At 41.2% G+C, this 21,196-nt stretch overlaps 1 protein-coding gene across 1 annotated transcript; it reads left to right on the forward strand.

Annotated features, from left to right (window-relative positions):
* Positions 1 to 1,104: 1,104 nt before the first annotated feature.
* acss1 (acyl-CoA synthetase short chain family member 1) lies at positions 1,105 to 19,399 on the forward strand. The gene is made up of 14 exons (XM_029753014.1): positions 1,105 to 1,601; positions 1,904 to 2,000; positions 3,547 to 3,746; positions 7,063 to 7,238; positions 7,740 to 7,892; positions 8,746 to 8,893; positions 9,787 to 9,924; positions 10,399 to 10,491; positions 11,458 to 11,570; positions 14,842 to 14,968; positions 16,662 to 16,789; positions 16,957 to 17,020; positions 17,638 to 17,759; positions 18,098 to 19,399. Exons 1-14 carry the CDS (start codon positions 1,241 to 1,243, stop codon positions 18,278 to 18,280), a joined length of 2,103 nt encoding a protein of 700 aa, XP_029608874.1. The 5' UTR covers positions 1,105 to 1,240; the 3' UTR covers positions 18,281 to 19,399.
* Positions 19,400 to 21,196: the final 1,797 nt, after the last annotated feature.

Consider the following 21,196-nt stretch of genomic DNA (forward strand, 5'->3'; position numbering starts at 1 on the left):
GTGTTGATGAAAAGTTTGTTTCTGTCTAAATTGGACAGGTTGGTGTTTTTTTTAATTATTAAACTACAAATGAACAATTCACTTTGGTTAAATTAGAATTCATACTATTAATGCAATATCTGGAAATTATTGTCCGTATCATAATATGTTACTGTATTTTAGACAATATGACTATTGCCAAACCCAATACAGTTTCATATTTCAACTGGGGATTTGAGTAAACAGTCTAATGTTATCACACACTGAAGGGAGAGTTGTTGTTGAACAATGTGTTGGAGTGTGTTTGCAGGTTACATTGAAACTATTGCATTTGTTTTCCCCTAATCCAGATGATGGGATTGAGATTTCATTCAGGATTAAATAAAAATATAATTTCACCCTTCTGTATGGTCCTCTAGGAGGCAGCATCAGTCTTGAATTTGAGAAAACATGTAATAACAAAGTAGTGGCCAATATGAAAATATTTTAAGAGTTTAAATTGAAAAGTTATTTTTTAATTATAGGGGACTACAAGAGATGGTGATGAAAAATTCAAAGGAAAATGTACTATCACACATATGCTGAAATTCAATTGGCTAATCATGATTTATTTCACACGTATTGTTTTTAATATGATGAGTTTTGACATGCCTTCTATGTACCACAATCTACTAGGACACATCAATACATGAAATAGGAACATTTAAAAACACATACACAGACCAACGAATAAGTAATACCTGTCTTGGCAGCAGAGAGAATGTTTAGCAGTTTTAAAGCACATTTCCTGCAATTCTATGCATTTTGACATGGCTAATGCTCTGTTATTATGCTCAAACATTAGAACAAAATTGTCTATCTTTTATTTTGTTCACTATAAATTCTCAGATTATAGGCTATTATTAAAACATACATAGGTCGCTTAGCTTTTCTATATACTTTCTATTTGGTTTTAGTGGTTTAAGTTTACACTGAACGCGTTTTTCCAACCCAATTTTAACTATTCTTTTTTTTACTTTTTGGTGTTGCAATGCACGGAAAATGTCCCGACTACCGACCCACAGTTTGGGAAACAGTGGGCTAGGCTACACTTTAGTGATAGTGAGTGCTGAAACTAACTGTCCTCTGTCATGAACACTGAACTTTACATAATACATTTTCATCAACGACTTGTTCCCACCCTTTCTGTACCACCCCAAGGAAACTTGAAAGAAAAGGTTCCGGCTCTAGTCAAGTTCTGCGTGCAGCAGGGGAGCAGAATATGGCTGCACATAAAAACGGGAGTTTGATACATATAATAAATAGAGCCAGTGTATTGTTCAAAAACGGCAGCTACCGAAAGAGAATTTTATTGACCTCTCTGAAACCTGCTCAGTGTCAGAGGCGAACAGTCTCCAGCATCGGCGATAAGAACACGAACTTGACACCGCAGTTGAGCTCACATCTCGCTGGATGGTCATACAAGGAGTTATACGAATTGTCTGTGAAAGATCCGGAAACATTTTGGGGATCAATTGCTAAAGAGAGGCTTACATGGAATAAACCATTCGATCAAGTGAGGGACTGCGAAATTACTAGTGGGAAAATCAATTGGTTTCTTGGGGGACAGTTGAACGTTTCTGGTAAGAATTGCCATCCCCTATTATTACTATTATTATTATTATTGGCTACACTGTAAATATTGACTACCCCATTGCATAACAGCATTTACTCAGCATTCTACATAGACTGGAAGTGCGTGCTAAAGCCTTTTTTTCTTCTAGGATTAAGTTGATATTGTTTTAGTTTGTGTGGATCTTGTTCAGGTTTGCGAACTATGTTTAATGTACATTATGCTTACTGGACAGCCCCCCCCCCCCCCCCCCCCCCCAAATATTGGACAGTAAGTTACATTAGTTCATCTATTCATCCATTTAATTGGCAGTGAATTGTTTGGATGTGCATGTTGCCAAGCATCCTGACAGAGTCGCCCTGGTCTGGGAGAGGGATGAACCTGGGACGGAGGTAAAGGTCACCTATAGGTAAGTTCATGCCTATGCAAGGACCTTCGACAGGGTGGGGGGCTATTATAACATAATGCTTATCTTGGAAAGCTTGAGATATATGATGTAGATGAGAGTTATCTGAATGAACTTGTCCACATCATTCAGCAGAGGAGCTGAAATCTATACTGATCTGTGCAACAGAGTAGGAGGTATAAAACCAAACTGCTTCACATTCCACACTGATGTTAACCAGAGATGATTGCCTCCAGATGTAGGGTCTTCATCTCAGCCAGTTTGCTACAGCATGAAAATAATCCTGCTGCAACAGGAAATGTGAATTATTAACCTCAAATACACTACAGGTTGAAAATGTCCTGCATTGCAGGACGTTTTCCTGCAACAGGGTAATCAAATGAAGATCCTACATCTGTATCCTGTAAAAACATAATCTTGTCCTCTGTCAAGTATCCATGTTAGATTCTGTTTTTTTAGTTTATGCTATACTGTAAAGGGTAGGAGGAAACATGACAGAGATTCAGCAGTAATATCTAAATATTTACAATATTCCAAATAGATATGCACAGTGAGATGTTCAGCTGTGCCAAAGAAGAACTGGATAAGAACCATGTTCTGGATATGCATGGATATATTGTTAACTTGAATATTGTATAGTACATAAAGAGCATGACATTTAACCTTTATTGATACAGGGAATACCAATTGATACCAGGGTCTCTTTTTCAATGATGTCCTGTGTTACAACAATCAGCAAATCATGAAGGCTTAAATACTCCCATTACAATTTGCATTATGAATGAGACACCATATGTACTTTATTGTTGATGAGATTAAATCATAAGGAGGTGCTGTTGAAATTGCAAAATCATTTTTGGTTGGGTGTCACAGTCATTGTGTAAGGTGGTAGTGTGAGATTTCAAAATGAGGCCTTTCTGCAATAACGACTAAAGCTGCTTCCTGGATCAGAATGTAAACAGGAAGTTGTGGGGTGTCCAACTGAATGTTCACTAGACACAAAACTGAAAGTGTACTGGAAGGTCATTTCAGTGCTCCCAAAAATGATTAATCAGAGTTATCCATTGTTCGGTGCCTCAAAGAAGCCTCAAAGTCAGTAATATACATCTTCCTATATGGCTTGCAAGGAGTAGGGATTCAAAGTAGTTCTCAAAGACTCTCATCTTACAACAAAATACTTATTCTGCTGTCCCCATAGGAGAACCCTTTGAAGTTCCACGTAGAACCCCTTTGGGCCCTAGGTAGAACCCTTTTGGGTTCTATGTAGAACCCGCTGTGGAAAGGCTTCTAAATAGAACCCCAAAAGGTTCTACCTGGAACCAAATAGGTTCTACCTGGAACCAAAAATGGTTCTTCAAATGCTTCTCCTATGGAGACAGCCAAAGAATCCTTTTAGGTTCTAGATAGCACCTTTTTTTCCTAAGAGTGTACACTTCAGATAGTGTTTGATGGAATCAATACAGAATACCTACCTTTACTAACTTACATACGCAACAATAGTTGAGGTAACTGCTGCTCCAAGTAATAGCTTCTGTCAACTTTTCTAAAGGGAGCTACTTGAGACTACCTGCCGCCTAGCCAACACCCTGAAGAGGCATGGGGTCAACAAAGGTGACCGGGTGGCCATTTATATGCCAGTGTCGCCCATCGCCGTGGCTGCCATGCTTGCGTGCGCTCGTATCGGTGCTGTGCACACGGTGGTGTTTGCTGGGTTCAGCTCAGAGGCCCTGGCTGGGAGGATTCAGGATGGTGAGTGATACTGGGTCTGGACTCATGTTTGACTGAGATGAACTCTTTAGAAATGCTAGGTCACAATTTTGTATTGATTTTATTTCACCTTTATTTAACCAGGTAGGCCAGTTGAGAACAAGTTCTCATTTACAACTGCGACCTGCCCAAGATAAAGCAAAGCACAAAAAAGACAAAAACAACAACAACAGAGTTACAAACAAACGTACAGTCAATAACGCAAAATAAAATAAAAATAGAAATATCTATGTACAGTGTGTGCAAATGTAGAAGAGTAGGGAGGTAGAGAATAAATAGGCCCTAGAGGCGAAAATAATTACAATTTAGCATTAATACTGGAGTGATAGATGTGCAGATGATGATGTGCAAGTAGAGATACTGGGGTGCAAACGACCAAGAGGGTAAGTAATAATATGGGGATGAGGTAGTTGGGTGTGCTATTTACAGATTGGCTGTGTACAGGTACAGTGATCGGTAAGCTACTCAGACAGCTGATGCTTAAAGTTAGAGAGGGAGATATAAGACTCCAGCTTCAGAGATTTTTGCAATTCGTTCCAGTCATTGGCAGCAGAGAACTGGAAGGAAAGGCGGCCAAAGGAGGAATTGGCCCCGGGGATGACCAGTGCGATATACCTGCTGGAGCACGTGCTACGGGTGGGTGTAGCTATGGTGACCAGTGAGCTGAGATAAGGCGGGGATTTAGCTAGCAAAGACTTATAGATGACCTGGAGCCAGTGGGTTTGGCGACGGATATGTAGTGAGGGCCAGCCAACAAGAGCATACAGGTCGCAGTGGTGGGTAGTATATGGGGCTTTGGTGACAAAACGGATGGCACCGCGATAGACCACATCCAGTTTGCTGAGTAGACTGTTGGGGGCTATTCTGTAAATGACATCGCCGAAGTCAAGGATCAGCAGGATAGTCAGTTCCATGAGGGCATGTTTGGCGGCATGAGTAAAGGAGGCCTTGTTGTGAAATAGGAAGCCAATTCTAGATCCAATTTTGGATTGGAGATGCCCAATGTGAGTCTGGAAGGAGAGTTTACAGTCTAACCAGACACCTAGGTATTTGTAGTTGTCCACATATTCTAAGTCAAAACCGTCCAGAGTAGTGATACTAGTCAGACGGGAGGGTGCAGGCAGCAATCGATTGAAGAGCATGCACTTAGTTTTACTAGCATTTAAAAGCAGTTGGAGGCCACGGAAGGAGTGTTATATGGCATTGAAGCGCGTTTGGAGATTTGTTAGCACAGTGTCCAAAGAAGGGCCAGATGTATACAGAATGGTGTCGTCTGCGTAGAGGTGGATCAGAGAATCACCAGCAGCAAGAGCGACATCAATGATATATACAGAGAAAAGAGTCGGCCCGAGAATTGAACCCTGTGGCACCCCCATAGAGACTGCCAGAGGTCCGGACAACAGGCCCTCCGATTTGACACACTGAACTCTGTCTGAGAAGTAGTTGGTGAACCAGGCGAGGCAGTCATTTGAGAAGCCAAGGCTATTGAGTCTGCCGATAAGAATGCGGTGATTGACAGAGTCGAAAGCCTTGGCCAGGTCAATGAAGACGGCCGCACAGTACTGTATTTCATCGATGGCGGTTATGATATCGTTTAGGACCTTGAGCGTGGCAAGTTGCTGCAGGGGGTGCTGAGATGTTGGCCAGGGTAGGGGTAGCCAGGTGGAAAGCATGGCTAGCCGTGGAAAAATGCTTATTGAAATTATTGATTATTGTAGATTTATTGGTGGTGACAGTGTTTCCTATCCTCAGTGCAGTGGGCAGCTGGGAGGAGGTGCTCTTATTCTCCATGGACTTTACAGTGTCCCAAAACGTTTTGGAATTAGTGCTACAGGAAGCAAATTTCTGTTTGAAAAAGCTAGCCTTAGCTTTCCTAATCTCATGGTCCAGTTGGTGACCCAAGAATGCATTTCAAGGACGTTTGTGTTTTGTATACAGATGCTCCCTTTAAAGCACAAACATGACATTTGAATGGTTGACTGAACACAAGGGAAGGGCACAAGGGAAGGGCACAAGGGCATTTCAATTGTGCATGCATGCAGCTATTCAAGTTAAAATAAAAAAATGAGAGATTTTCGAGGTTGATGTCTGTAATCATACAAAGCTGACATAATACTTAAGCTTTGCGCCTTTAAATAAAGCGTAATCATAGAGTTTACAGGAATTTCAGCTTTTCTATTCAAAGGCACAGGATAACTGTCTGATGGTTAAACAGGACATAGCTCCAATGGCCATTACCCCTAAAATGGCTTGACTGAATGGCTGCCAATTTCTCTGCACTCCCAAGTGAGTCATTATGCATAGAGCAATGTCGGATTTTTTAAATTGAACATGCTCTTGGCCATTGTTTCTGGGATACACCAGTCATCAAGTTTCTTCCCCTTTTTTCCAACTTAACTCCAGTGAGAAACTAACCTTGTTTTCCTCAAATGTTACTAACATCATGAGACCAGGCAAGGGTTGTTTAATTTCAAGCTGCATTTTGCGGTCAGACAGAAACCAGGCCAATTTAGAAAGATCAAACACAAGGCCAGCAGTTTAGGACACAAACTGAAGGATGAGACAGAAAACTAGGAGCAACGTGTCATCTCAAACCTTTATAACATGTACAGTACAGTACTGAGTGTACAAAACATTAGGAACACCTGCTCTTTCCATGACATAAACTGACCAGGTGAATCCAGGTGAAAGCTATGATCCATTATTGATGTCACTTGTTAAATCCACTTCATGAAGGGGAGGAGACAGGTTAAATAAGGACTATTAAGACTTGAGACATGGATTGTGAATGTGTGCCATTCAGAGGGTGAATAGGCAAGGCGAAAGATTTAAGTGCCTTTGAATGGGGTATGGTGGTAGGTGCCAGGCACACCGGTTTGTGTGTCAAGAACTGCAGCACTGCTGTGTTTTTTACCCTCAACAGTTTCCTGTGTATATCAAGAATGGTCCACCATCCAAAGGACATCCAGCCAACTTGACACAGCTGTGGAAAGCATTGGAGTCAGCATGGGCCAGCATCCCTGTAGAATGCGTGTAGAGTCCATGTCCTGACGAATTGAGGCTGTTCTGAGGGCAAAACGGGGTGGAACTCAATATTTGGAAGGTGTTCCTAATGTTTTGTACATTCAATGTATACCTCAAACAGAACCAACATATAGCAATTAGGCCTATTGACATCTTGAAATTGTTAGAAGCTGCTTGCATTTTCTCAAAGTACTTCATATTCTCAATTAGACTGTGTAGTGATGTGTCCGCATGATCTCAGATCTCTCAGACTGTGTTCCCCATCTCCCTGCAGCCCAGTGTAAAGCTGTGATCACGTGTAACCAAGGTGTGCGGGGAGGTCGGTTCATAGACCTGAAACCTACAGTAGATGCAGCAGTGAAGAACTGCCCCACTGTCCAACATGTGTTTGTGGCCCAGAGGACCGCTAACCCAACTCCCATGGGCAAACTAGATATCCCATTGGAGGAGGTAAAACTTGTTCTTCATAATTTTTATTGTGCCATGGAGAAGGTAATAATGAGTCTGAGTAGCGGGACAAGCCAGTGGCAGTCCTGTAAACGGGGATCAGTTTGCATTGCAGCCAAGCTCTGCTCACAGATGAAGTGGTGAACTGAAAGAACCGTTTTGCGATGTTATCTGTCATGTTAATATCTGGTATGAAAGATCTATTTATTTGTCTGTCATTTCATCTGCCACTGTCACTGACGAGATTAAACACCTTGAGGTGTTTTGTTTTTAAGTGCAACCTGTGTACAGTACCATTGAACAAAGTACATAGACAGACCTACTATGAGAGTAGCGTGATGACATAGCACACATTTAACTTGAAGCAAATCAAGTGTAATTCCACTGCATTTAGTAATTGCACTGCATTTAGTAATTCCACTGCATTTAGTAATTCCACTGCAAGAAACATTCATATCACCAAACCATATCTCCAGTCTCCCACTCTTTTCCTCTCTGTCTCAGGCGATGGCCAGTGAGTCTGCACAGTGTGCTCCAGAGCCAATGGGCAGTGAGGAGATGCTTTTTATGCTCCACACGTCAGGCAGTACAGGCAAGCCCAAGGGCATTGTCCACACACAGGCTGGCTATCTGCTCTATGCTGCACTGACTCACCAGGTATGTCTTCGGTTAACCCCTCTACGGAATGCTTCTTACTTTAGAGAAGCAAATGCAGGTATGGTGCCTTCCTTAAAATGGTGATGTGGCAGAAAATATGCATTTGTTTAGCTGATAAATAGAACCAACTATAAAAGGAGGGAGGAGGAAGGCCCAATTGCTGTTGTCTGAGAATGTTTTCATGAGGGCTACAGAAAGTGGGCTACAGACAGGGCAGTTTGAACAATATAAATATTCTGCCACATGGTTTGGCATAGCTTAGATCAGAACAATGAATTCAGTGTTCCCCTTTCGTGAGAGAAGCCCCATTCCATATTCTGGGTCAAAATTAGCCCCCTTTGACTGACAAATAAAAACATCTGTTTTCTCCCTGCGTTTTGATGCTGGTGAGCATGTTGTGCTTGGTGGGATTGACAGACGCAAAGCTTACATGATGTTAGTGATAATAATAGAATGAAAACACAGCTATCAATCTGCACGAGATGTGCTGCTAATTTCTAAGTAGCTTACCAGCTCAGACCCAAACAGACGTTTGGCAATCGCTCGCACTGTCTCTTTTTGGCATGTTGGCTGTTTAGATTCAAATAACAGACAAAGCTGCTTTATATCTGTATCCCCCTGAAACAGACTGGGCCTCTTGGGACCATGCCAAAGAGAGACCTGTTGCTGTTGCCAGGCTGTTAAGCAGTTCTGCTCAGAGAACTATCAATGTGGCAGCCATGTTGTGTGGGAAAGCCTGTATGCGTTAGTCAGAATTTCACAATCTTGTAATTTTGATGATTTCATTGTCTGGAAAAGTACAGCATTGCTCAATGGATCTTGTCTCTAACCTTACGTGTTCTTGTTCTTGCAGTATGTCTTCGACTACCATCCGGGCGACGTGTTTGGCTGTGTGGCAGACATTGGCTGGGTGACAGGTCATAGCTATGTGGTGTATGGTCCTCTGTGTAATGGTGCCACCACTGTCCTCTTTGAGAGCACTCCTGTGTACCCAGACCCCGGTGAGCTATAACAGTACAAGTACAAGTACAAGGGGTGCATCCTGACAATATCTGATTGACATAATCATCCACTATTAATCATTAAGGTGTGTCTACAACTGTTACATTGAGACAGAGGATACTTTGGCAGGAGACTTTGACACCAAGCATCAAAGTTCGTCCTTTCTTTTCTGGTGCTTTTTACTCTCTTGTCCTCTTTACCAGAGGTCATAGAGTTATACAGGCCTTATCCACAGAGAGATAGCCAGGTGACTTGTTACCAGCTGGGTGGGTGTCACAGCTTTTGGCAGTATTGGAATACTTATTCACTGGGTTAGGGGCAATAAGGGACAAAAATCATTATTGTTTTTGTTTCTATAGACAAGTTAGAAGTTCTATATTATTTAGGCATGTGTTAAGATGTTGAGAAAGGGAAGTTCTGTTGCTATGTGTGCTACAACTAATGTATAACTATTACCGTAATACTCAATATGTTTCTTTCTATAACACACGGATAAATTGTATATGTAGTGTTTGGGACAACAAGAAAACCTTAGAAATATGAATAAAGTGGATCACTGTAGTTGTAACTGGCTTCGCTGGCATTTCTCCAGTGTTGAGTGACTCATTAACTGTCTTCATGACAATTTTGTTCTTTGTTTATTACCATGGCTTGTCGACTGAAGGAGTGCTTCAAAGTGTTATAAATTAATTGTTAAGGTTTGCTATAAACTTTGTAGTGATATGACATTGGCCTATGCCCTCTATAGCCTTGGCATAATAGGACATTTCCTGTCCTTGTTTCTGTGTCACTATTTAGTGGGTTATGGAAACAGGAAGGATATATTTTGCTGATATTTGCGTGTGTGTGTGTATTCCTTTACCATAATGACCATGTGTCTTTGTCCCCTCAGGGCGATACTGGGAAACAGTGCAGCGACTGGGCATTAACCAGTTCTACGGTGCTCCCACTGCCATCAGGCTGCTGCTGAAATATGAGGAGAGCTGGGTAAAAAAGTATGACAGGTCCTCCCTCAAGACCCTCGGCTCTGGTGAGAGACTAGATCAGTGCCCCTCTGCATAATCATTTGACAATGAGCACACAGTTGATCCTACCAGATGAATTAAATAACTGATCAACTGTTCTGTATGCAATTGAGTTGCATAGTTGCAACTCAATTACAAATTGAAAGTCAGTGGCTTTGCGCATTATGGAAACTTGACTTGATTCCAGTGGTTCCTGTCGGTGTTACAATGACCTTAATAAACAATTCATCTCAGAGTTCTTGGCTATAGCTATCATCACATTCATAGGCCAACATTATCATAAGTCATGTCAGTTCAAAGCATTTCATATCTTTATTATTATTGTCTTATTACTGAAATACTCTATCAGTAAAAAGGTAGCCCATTATCTAAATAATACAGAATGTATATGCCTAGAGTGCATTTCACAATATCTTAAACTAGCTCTGAGTGTGCCCAGAGCTGGGTGTACTGTATTGAATGTACCTGTCTTCTTGCAGTGGGGGAGCCTATCAATCACGAGGCATGGGAGTGGTTCTACAACGTGGTGGGAGATGGAAGATGCCCCCTAGTGGATACATGGTGGCAGACAGGTAACATCAGGGCGGCTGAATGTCTTGGCCAAGGTTGTCTGATGTGGTAAATGCTTAAACTTTAATTGCCTTAGTTTAATTGTGCGTTATAAAATCTCCTCAGTCTTTTAAAGAGTCGTTAACATTTTTTATTGCACTACCATGTAGGACATCATGATACACTACCTTACATGACATGGAACAAAGGCCTTATCAAATACATATAAAATCAGGTCAAGTTACGTTTGTTAGGAGGAGACAATCATGACTTGAAAAATCATACATAAGCAAGTTTATTTTCTGCATCGAATGAATGCTAACGTCTGTGCTCTTATGTTGCATGCTGGTGGAGGAGAAAGCTCTGCCTCTAAGGCACATCTTGATTTGTTATGGTGGTTTCTGTGCTGATCTAGACAATAAGTCTGTCTGATACTCGGTTTATTGGTGGCTTAACCCTAATTTGCGATTAGCACAAGGTACATCTGCACTGGAAATGAATTAAAATAACCCCCCCCTCACCCCCAACACACTTACCCCCTTCTCCCCGACTCCCCCAACCGCCAGCGGGAGGAGGCTCTCCAGTGAGGGCCTGGCAGGAGTGAAGTGGGGAGGGTCATGACCTAATTCCTCGAAAATCACTTTCTGGGGTTTTCTCCATGGGCGTATGTGCTAAGTCTTTTGAGGGGGGCTGGAGAGTGGGGTTCTTCCAAAGGCTTAATATCAAAATGAAGTGTAATTTTCTTGTACAGTACTGCAATTCCTTTTTTATTAAGGTGATTATCACTTATTACTAATTTGCCATAGCCACAGGGGTTCCACCCTCACCCCTCTTCCCCATCAGCAAAACATAGACAATCTGTAGTGCAGCCAGACTTAGGTCAAATGCAGTACATATCAACTACTCTCCAATATGTCAGTTGCACATCCCTTTAACCCTCCTTATTGCACTTCTCCATGCATCTCCTGTCTCTCTCTCTCTGTCCCCAGAGACGGGAGGTGTGTGTATTGCTCCAAGGCCAGCTGAAGAGGGTGCTGAAATTGTTCCGGCCATGGCCATGAGGCCCTTCTTCGGCATTCAGCCTGTTCTCATGGAGGAGAAGGTGATCTGTCTGTGTTGAATTCAAATCAATTCAACTGTCTTGCTTTTTCAGAATGAAATGGCCAATTTGTATTTTTTTTAAACAGATTTTACTTAAGAGAAAACTTAAGAGAAAAATATCAAATGTATTTGTCCTATGTTCATCATTAAGGCACAACCATAAATGTTTTCCCTTCCATTTTTGTGAATCAAGTCCTTGTGAAATGTAGTCAGTGGTATTACCGCATTCTCCTCTGACGGCATTCTGGGACTTTGGACTCTCGTTCTTCAGAAGCAATAAAAAGTATAACAATTCAAGCTGGACCATGTCCAACTGCTCCAAGGAAATTCCACTCTTCCACTCCTCAACTGTGTGACCTCGTTCTCCGTTCAAAAGTTGAAAACAAGTTAACAATCACAAGGTCACCGGGTCGGGAATACAAGGGTGCATTCTCAAAGCATGCACAGACAAACTGGCTAGTGTCTTCACAGACATTTTCAATCGCTTCTTGTCCCAGTCTGTAATCCCAACATGTTTCAAGCTGACCACCCTCGTCCCGGTTCCCAAGAACTCCAAGGTAACCTGCCTAAATGACTACCACCCTGTAGCACTCAAATCTGTAATTATGAAGTGCTTTGAAGGCTGGTCATGACACACATCAACACCATCATCCCAGACACCCTAGACCCACTCCAATTTGCATACCGCCCCAACAGATCCATAGATGACACAATCTCGATTGCACTTCACACTGCCCCTTCCCACCTGGACAAGAGGGGAAATAACTGTGTGAGAATGCTGTTCATAGACTACAGCTCAGAGTTCAATACCATAGTCCCTCCAAGCTCATCACCAAGCTAGGGACCCTGGGACTGAACCTCTGCAACTGGATCCTATACTTCCTGGCAGGTCGGCCCCAGGTGATAAAGGTAGGCATCAACACCAATACCAGAGCACGCCCCCATCCATATTGACGGAGCTGTTGTGGAGCAGGTCGAGAGCTTCAAGTTCACTAAGAACTTCACATGGTCCACACACACACACACACAGTTGTGAAAAGGGTATGGCAGCGCCTCTTCCCCCTCAAGAGGCTGAAAATATTTGGCATGGATCCTCGAATCCTCCAAAAGTTCTACAGCTGCACCATCGAGAGCATCATGACTGTCTGCATCACCGCTTGGTATGGCAAATGCACCGCCCTTGACCGCAAAGTGCCATAGAGGGTGGTAGGGACATTCCAGTACATCACCGGGGCCAAGCTCCATGACATCGAGGACCCCTATACCAGGCGGTGTCAGAGGAAGCCCTGAAAAATTGCCAAAGACTCCAGCCACCCAAGTCATAGACTATTCATTCTGCTACCGCTTCTACCCCCAAGCCATAAGGCTGCTATAGCCAGACTTCTAAATAGTACATTAAATGGTACCAGAACTATTTGCACTGACCCTACGCACACCCACTAGACTATATATACACACCATATATACACTCACTCACACACACTACCTTTACACTCCCACACAAAACTCCCACACATTCACATACACTACATATGCACACACACACACAACACAAACACACGTACACATTACACACAAACGCACATTCACACACTTTTACATTCATCATTTGCTGCTGCTGCTCTGTTATGTATTTTACTCATATTATTATAATCTATCGTGATGCCTAGTCTCTTTACCCTGCCTTCATGTATATATCTACCTCATACCTCTTCACATTGATCTGGTATTGGAACTCCCTGTATATAGCTCCACGTTGATCTGGTATTGGTACTCCCTGTATATAGTTCCACATTGATCTGGTATTGGTACTCCCTGTATATAGCTCTACATTGATCTGGTACTGGTACTCCCTGTATATAGCTCCACATTGATCTGGTACTGGTACTCCCTGTATATAGCTCCACATTGATCTGGTATTGGTACTCCCTGTATATAGCTCCACATTGATCTGGTACTGGTACTCCCTGTATATAGCTCCACATTGATCTGGTACTGGTACTCCCTGTATATAACTCTACATTGATCTGGTACTGGTACTCCCTGTATATAGCTCCACATTGATCTGGTACTGGTACTCCCTTTTATATAGCTCTACATTGACCTGGTATTGGTACTCCCTGTATATAGCTCCACATTGATCTGGTACTGGTACTCCCTGTATATAGCTCTACATTGACCTGGTATTGGTACTCCCTGTATATAGCTCCACATTGATCTGGTATTGGTACTCCCTGTATATAGCTCCACATTGATCTGGTATTGGTACTCCCTGTATATTTTCCATTCACATTTAAGTCATTTAGCAGACGCTCTTATCCAGAGCGACTTACAAATTGGTGCATTCACCTTATATATAGCTCTACATTGATCTGGTATTGGTACTCCCTGTATATAGCTCTACATTGATCTGGTATTGGTACTCCCTGTATATAGCTCCATTCTAGTGCATTTTATTACTATTTAATTTGTATCATTATTTTAAAACTCTGCCTCGTTGGGAAGGGCTCGTAAGCAAGCATTTCACGGTAAAGTCTACACCTGTTGTGTTCGGCGCATGTGACAAATAAAATTAGATTTTGATTTGAACTGGTCTTTTAAAGCACTAAGTACTGTACATTAGATTAATTGTGGGACAGTGAAATGATGAAGAGGAAGTGTGTATCTGGGGATCTCTCTGGAGCTGTTGTTAACACCCCCCCCCTCAGTATTACATGTGGAGCCTCTAGTTAGTCCCAGTGTTTTTATCTTTAAAACAGAGAGACTTAAGGACAGAGAAAGATATCTTTCAGTCCAGAAATCCCTCCAGCTTGAACCAACGTGTCCCTCTGGTAGATGGGTCACACCCGCCTTACCGCCTTTCACATTGCAATTTAAACTAGCCAGCATATGCTTCCCTTTCCTTGATTAACATAGTTACAGGGCTTTGTTGGAGTGGTAACGTGACCTCGAAACTTAATTTCCCCTCTCCGTGTCTTTTACTAGTCATTTCAGTAAACAGTAAATCGACACGCAGTACTGTATAACCTGCATGCACTGAAGTTCTATGTATTGTTGTTAGCTATGTGTTTTACTGTAGAGGTTGATCTTTATCAACAGACACATTCTTATTGTTATTATTGTTGTGACATGTTGTGATTTTTTTTAAATGCACTTGTAATGTTTGTGTTTACATTCTATACTGATTCGTTTTATTAATTCAAATGTTTTAATGTGAGAGAACCTAATAAGTTATTAAAATGTTTGATTCATTTTCCTTTTATCACCAACAGGGTAAGCCTATATCAGGAAATGATGTCAGTGGAGCCCTTTGTATTGGCCAACCATGGCCTGGAATGGCCCGGACCATCTTTGGGGACCACAAGAGATTTGTGGATGCATACTTCAAACCATATCCTGGTGAGTTGGCCTAATTCCGTTTCCCTGTGAGCTCCTCTCTATTTTTTTGTTAATTTTATATCACCTTTATTTAACCAGGTAGGCCAGTTGAGACCAAGTTCTCATTTACAACTGCGACCTGGCCAAGATAAAAGCAAAGCAGTGCGACAAAAACCACAACACAGAGTTACAAATAAACAAACGTACAGTCAATAACACAAAATAAAATAGAAAAATCTATGTACAGTGGGTGCAAATGTAGAAGAGTAGGGAGGTAGGCAATAAATTGGCCCTAGAGGCGAAAATAATTACAATTTAGCATTAATACTGGAGTGATAGATGTGCAGATGATGATGTGCAAGTAGAGATACTGGGGTGCAAAAGAGCAAGAGTGTAAGTAATAATATGGGGATGAGGTAGTCGGGTGTGCTATTTACAGATTGGCTGTGTACAGGTACAGTGATCGGTAAGCTACTCAGACAGCTGATGCTTAAAGTTAGAGAGGGAGATATAAGACTCCAGCTTCAGAGTTTTTTGCAATTCGTTCCAGTCATTGGCAGCAGAGAACTGGAAGGAAAGGCGGCCAAAAGAAGTGTTGGCTTTGGGGATGACCAGCGCAATATACCTGCTGGAGCGTGTGCTACGAGTGGGTGTTGCTATGGTGACCAGTGAGCTGAGATAAGGCGGGGATTTACCTAGAAAAGACTTATAGATGACCTGGAGCCAGTGGGTTTGGCGACGGATATGTAGTGAGGGCCAGCCAACGAGAGCATACAGGTTGCAGTGGTGGGTAGTATATGGGGCTTTGGTGATAAAACGGATGGCACTGTGATAGACTACATCCAGTTTGCTGAGTAGAGTGTTGGAGGCTATTTAAGTTTTCATAACTGCGACCTTAATTTTCTACCGTCTGTAAGCTGTTAGTGTCTTAACGACCGTTCCACAGGTGCATGTTCATTAATTGTTTATGGTTCATTGAACACGCATGGGAAACAGTGTTTAAACCTTTTACAATGAAGATCTGGATTTTTACAAATTATCTTTGAAAGACAGGGTCCTGAAAAAGGGACATTTCTTTTTTTGCTGAGTTTATATACTTTATTTTAGTCTAGGCTCATCCTATATAACTACTGCTTTACACAACTTGTTTTATTCATATGCTGTCCATAATGTCTATTTACATAATTATACACTGAGTGCACAAAACATTATGAACACCTGCTCTTTCCATGACATAGACTGACCAGGTGAATCCAGGTGAAAGCTATGATCCCTTATTGATGTCACTTGTTAAATCCACTTCTATCAGTGTAGATGAAGGGGATGAGACAGGTTAAAGGAATGTGTTCTTAATGTTTTGTACACTCAGTGTATACAGTATATTTATATTTTGGATTCATTGTTAATTCTGATATTTCTTCATTCTTTTATTTAAATTTGTGTGTATTGTTTTGTATTGTTAGGTATTACTGCCCTGTTGGAGCTAGAAACATAAGCATTTCGCTGCACCTGCGAATAACATCTGCAAATATGTGTACGTGACCAATCAAATTTGATTTGGATTTGATTTGAGATAGCAGGGCTAAAAAAATAATAGCAGTATATTTGTCTAACACGGCAAACAGTGTTGACAATGTTAAGATAACGATTACTGAGAGACCTTAGGTCACTGTTTATTACCCAAGGGTGAGCATTGGAGTTGATTCTATTCCAGGTCATTACTTCACTGGGGATGGAGCATATCGGTCTAAAGAAGGCTACTATCAGATAACTGGGCGTATGGATGACGTTATCAACATTAGTGGCCACCGATTGGGTACTGCTGAAATTGAGGATGCCCTGGTAAGAACTAACACACCTAGCCTATTTGTCACATGAATGGCAGCTGTCCGTTCAGTTAACTCACTAATAAAATCAATATCGTGATTATGTGAAAGAGAGTCACTGTACTGTTGTTGTCAGTGGAGATTTCTTATACATTTCTTGAATGGTTGTCTTCTGTCTTTTAGGATGAACACCCAGCAGTTCCTGAGACTGCAGTGATTGGTATTTCCCATGATATCAAAGGAGAGGGTAAGAATAAAAATATAGACGTACAGTGCGAAACCTCTATCGTCCCACATTAACACGCGCAATACACATTTGTTACAGTATGTATGTGAATTGGATATTTCTGGAGCTTTGAAATGGCTTCTAAACCGTTGAATAACAGTACACCAGGAAATGGAAAGCTTCTTAGCTTTGAGTCAACTCTCTCATTGAATCTAGCCACTGTTCCCCTTTCGTGGAATAGGCACTAGCCTTCAGGTGTGTCAATACTAGTGTAATATACCCAAAACTAAACGAACAGCCTCTTAGTACGATTTGTTACTGAGGTCAACGATAAACCCTGAGAAAGTCCTTAGAAGTTTGTCCTTGGTAAACTCTTGACACTCAGCACCACCATGTGGCTATAAAGGGGAATAACAAGGAATATGTGGTGTTCTTCATGAGATTAAACCAACCCACATACTAACTAAAAGATCAAGATTGCTAAAATTACATATGTATATATCTATGTACACTGAAATTACATGTGTACATCTATATGACTATCAAGTGCATTGAAGTTTATTTACAACTTGCAATTCATAGTTATTGGCACATTCTATCAACGCTTTGTTGCATGTTTTCCTTCCCTTGTACAACAGTTCCCTTTGCCTTTGTGGTTTTGAAAGAAGACCCTTCCCTGAACCACACAGCAGTCGTTAAAGAGCTGAGAGGCCTGGTGGCCACTAAGATAGCAAAGTATGCTGTCCCTGACCACTTTCTGGTGAGGATATTCACGCTGCTTGTGGTTACTAAACTGTGCATTTATGTTAGTATGTAAAACTGCTGTTGTTGAAGATCCTAGTATATGCCCTGAACCAGACAGCAGTCGTTAAAGATCTGAGAGGCCTGGGGCCACTAAGATAGCAAAGTATGCTGTCCCTGACCACTTTCTGGTGAGGACATTCACGCTGTTTGTGGTTACTAAACTGTGCATTCCTGTTAATCAAGGCAGTATGTCAAATGGCTGTTGTTGGAAGATCCTATTATATGGAAATGGCATTTGTTTTAAACTAATAATAGACGGTTTCTTTCATCGATCTGTCGTTTGACCTCTTTCAGGTAGTGAAGAGACTTCCCAAGACACGCTCTGGGAAGATCATGAGGAGAATCCTGCGGAAGGTGGCTATGGAGCAGACAGGAGACCTGGGCGATGTGTCCACTCTGGATGACCCATCTGTTGTCACAGAGATCATCAAGGCCCATGCTCAGTACAAGAGCCTGACATCTCAGAATAAATCATGAAGTAGGCTTTATCACTGCTAAGACGTTGTGTTGGCAACTTGGCACTGGTCACTTGAGTAACAGCTCACTTCACTCACTCCATTCTGAATTTTATACTGTGCTGAAGCAGAGTTAGTTTTATGACCACAGTCCTTCAGTTGTTCACTATGTATGGCTCATTTCTATAAGACACTCAAGATACACAGTACACCCCTTTCTTTCCCTTAAGAATCATTATCGTAAGGTTCTCTCTCACGAGTAATGAAGATTATGAAATGCACAGTATTTTTTTACTTAGTTTTTTTAAAGAGCCACGCCGATTGGCACGGGCGTTTTTCTGTTGCTCATTAGAAAAACAAGATTTCAGTCTTGGATGTATGTTTCCTGACCGTTGTTCAACCCATGTTAGTAGGCAAATGGACATTTTCATATCAAAACACAACCTTCATTTATTTACCTGTTGTGAGGCACGGATGTTCCAAACGCTCTTTTAGAAGAGACTGACTTTATGAACAAAATGATCAGATTTATACTTTGTAGTCAATTTTGACGCTCTAATAACTTACTCATATAGATGCCATATAGTTTCTTACTCATATAGATGCCACATATGCAGTTTTCAAAGGGATTCTTGCTTTTTAAAGGCAGTTATCTTTAAAGCTGCAATATGTAAGTCTAAGAAGTGGTATATCTGTTCTTTGTGCGCTGTTTCTATGCTTCCCCTTCTTAAGTTTCATTTTTGGGTCTTTTAACTTTCAGTTTTGTACACCAGCTTCAAACAGCTGAAAATACAGATGGTAAAATTACTCTACACTATACCTGCTTGTTTTGTCACATCAACTGAAATTAGGCGAACAATTAGAATTTTAAATAAGAAAAGGTGCTGTAAAGAATTATGAATAATTCCTCCAGAATAATGGTGTTTTATATATGTTATCTTTATTATTAAGGTCCCATTTTAACAAATGTCATGAAATAAAAAGAAAGGACGTGTTCACTTGATTGAAACATTTGCTTGAGAATTAACTTTTTTTCCAGAATTATTCTTTATAATATCAATGCCATATTGAAATTATAACAGAATGAATTGACTTTACGTTGTTAATTCTTACAAAAAAATAAAGCAACTAACAAAAACGAGCACAGTTTTTTTGCCTTGTCAATTGCTGTTGCATATGTATTGCATATATACGAAATAACATATCTAAGAACTATTTTGCAGTCCTTATTAGTGATTATATTAATTGACATAAACAATCATTTTTGTTCAATTCCATGACATTAAATGTTTTACTAGTCTAGGTTGGAAGTGTTGCTGTTAAAATACAATACATATTTTTTTATTCTGAACTGGAATAAACTGATTGATCACTTCACACAGATATAGACCAGAAAAGGACTGTATGTGTGATCGATCAGTTTATTCCAGTTAAGAATAAAAAAGATGTATTGTATTTTAACAGCAACACTTCCAACCTAGACTTTCTTTCAACAATCATTTCTACAGTAAGATGTACAGTAGGCCAGATCATTTTTCATCTGTACTGTTACTTAGGGTTTTACTATCAAAAAGCCTGTGTGTGTGTTCTGTTATTCATCTGTGTGATGTGATCAATCCGTTTATTCCAGTTCAGAATGAAAATGATTTGTTTTTTAACAGCAACAGTTCCAACCTAGACAGATATGTTAAGTGTTTTAATTGGGGAAAATAAACATTAATAGATATTTATATGGATATTTAATTTCATTGTTATTTGTTTTTGTCTACAGTTGTGGCCAAAAGTTTTGAGAATGACACAAATATTAATTTCCACAATGTTTGCTGCTTCAGTGTCTTTATATATTTTTGTCAGATGTTACTATAGAATACTGAAGTATAATTACAAGCATTTCATAAGTGTCAAAGGCTTTTATTGACAATTACAAGAGGTTGATGCGAAGAGTCATTATTTGCAGTGTTGACCCTTCTTTTTCAAGACCTCTGCAATCCGCCCTGGCATGCTGTCAATTAACTTCTGGGCCACATCCTGACTGAGGGCAGCCCATTCTTGCATAATCAATGCTTGGAGTTTGTCAGAATATGTGGGTTTTTGTTTGTCTACCCGCCTCTTGAGGATTGACCACAAGTCTGATGAGTTTCCTGGCCATGGACCCAAAATATCAATGTTTGGTTCCCCGAGCCACTTAGTTATCACTTTTGCCTTATGGCAAGGTGCTCCATCATGCTGGAAAAGGCATTGTTCATCACCAAACTGTTCCTGGTTGGTTGGGAGAAGTTGCTCTCGGAGAATGTGTTGGTACCATTCTTTATTCATGGCTGTGTTATTAGGCAAAATTGTGAGTGAGCTCACTCCCTTGGCTGAGAAGCAACCCCACACATGAATGGTCTCAGGATGCTTTACTGTTGGCATGACACAGGACTGATGGTAGCGCTCACCTTGTCTTCTCCGGACAAGCTTTTTTCCGAATGCCCCAAACAATCGGAAAGGGGATTCATCAGAGAAAATGACTTTACTACAGTCCTCAGCAGTCCAATCCCTGTACCTTTTGCAGAATACCAGTCTGTCCCTGATGTTTTTCCTGGAGAGAAGTGGCTTCTTTGCTGCCCTTCTTGACACCAGGCCATCCTCAAAGTCTTTGCCTCACTGTGCATGCAGATGCACTCACACCTGCCTGCTGCCATTCCTGAGCAAGCTCTATACTGGTGGTGTCCCGATCCCACAGCTGAATCAACTTTAGGAGACGGTCCTGGCACTTGTTGGACTTTCTTGGGCGCCCTGAAGCCTTCTTCACAACAATTGAACCGCTCTCCTTGAAGTTCTTGATGATTCGATAAATGGTTGATTTAGGTGCAATCTTACTGGCAGCAATATCCTTGCTTGTGAAGCCCTTTTTGTGCAAAGCAATGATGACGGCACGTGTTTCCTTGCAGGTAAC

Source organism: Salmo trutta, chromosome 5 (genome assembly GCF_901001165.1).
Source record: "Salmo trutta chromosome 5, fSalTru1.1, whole genome shotgun sequence".
In the NCBI taxonomy this organism is placed as follows: domain Eukaryota; kingdom Metazoa; phylum Chordata; class Actinopteri; order Salmoniformes; family Salmonidae; genus Salmo; species Salmo trutta.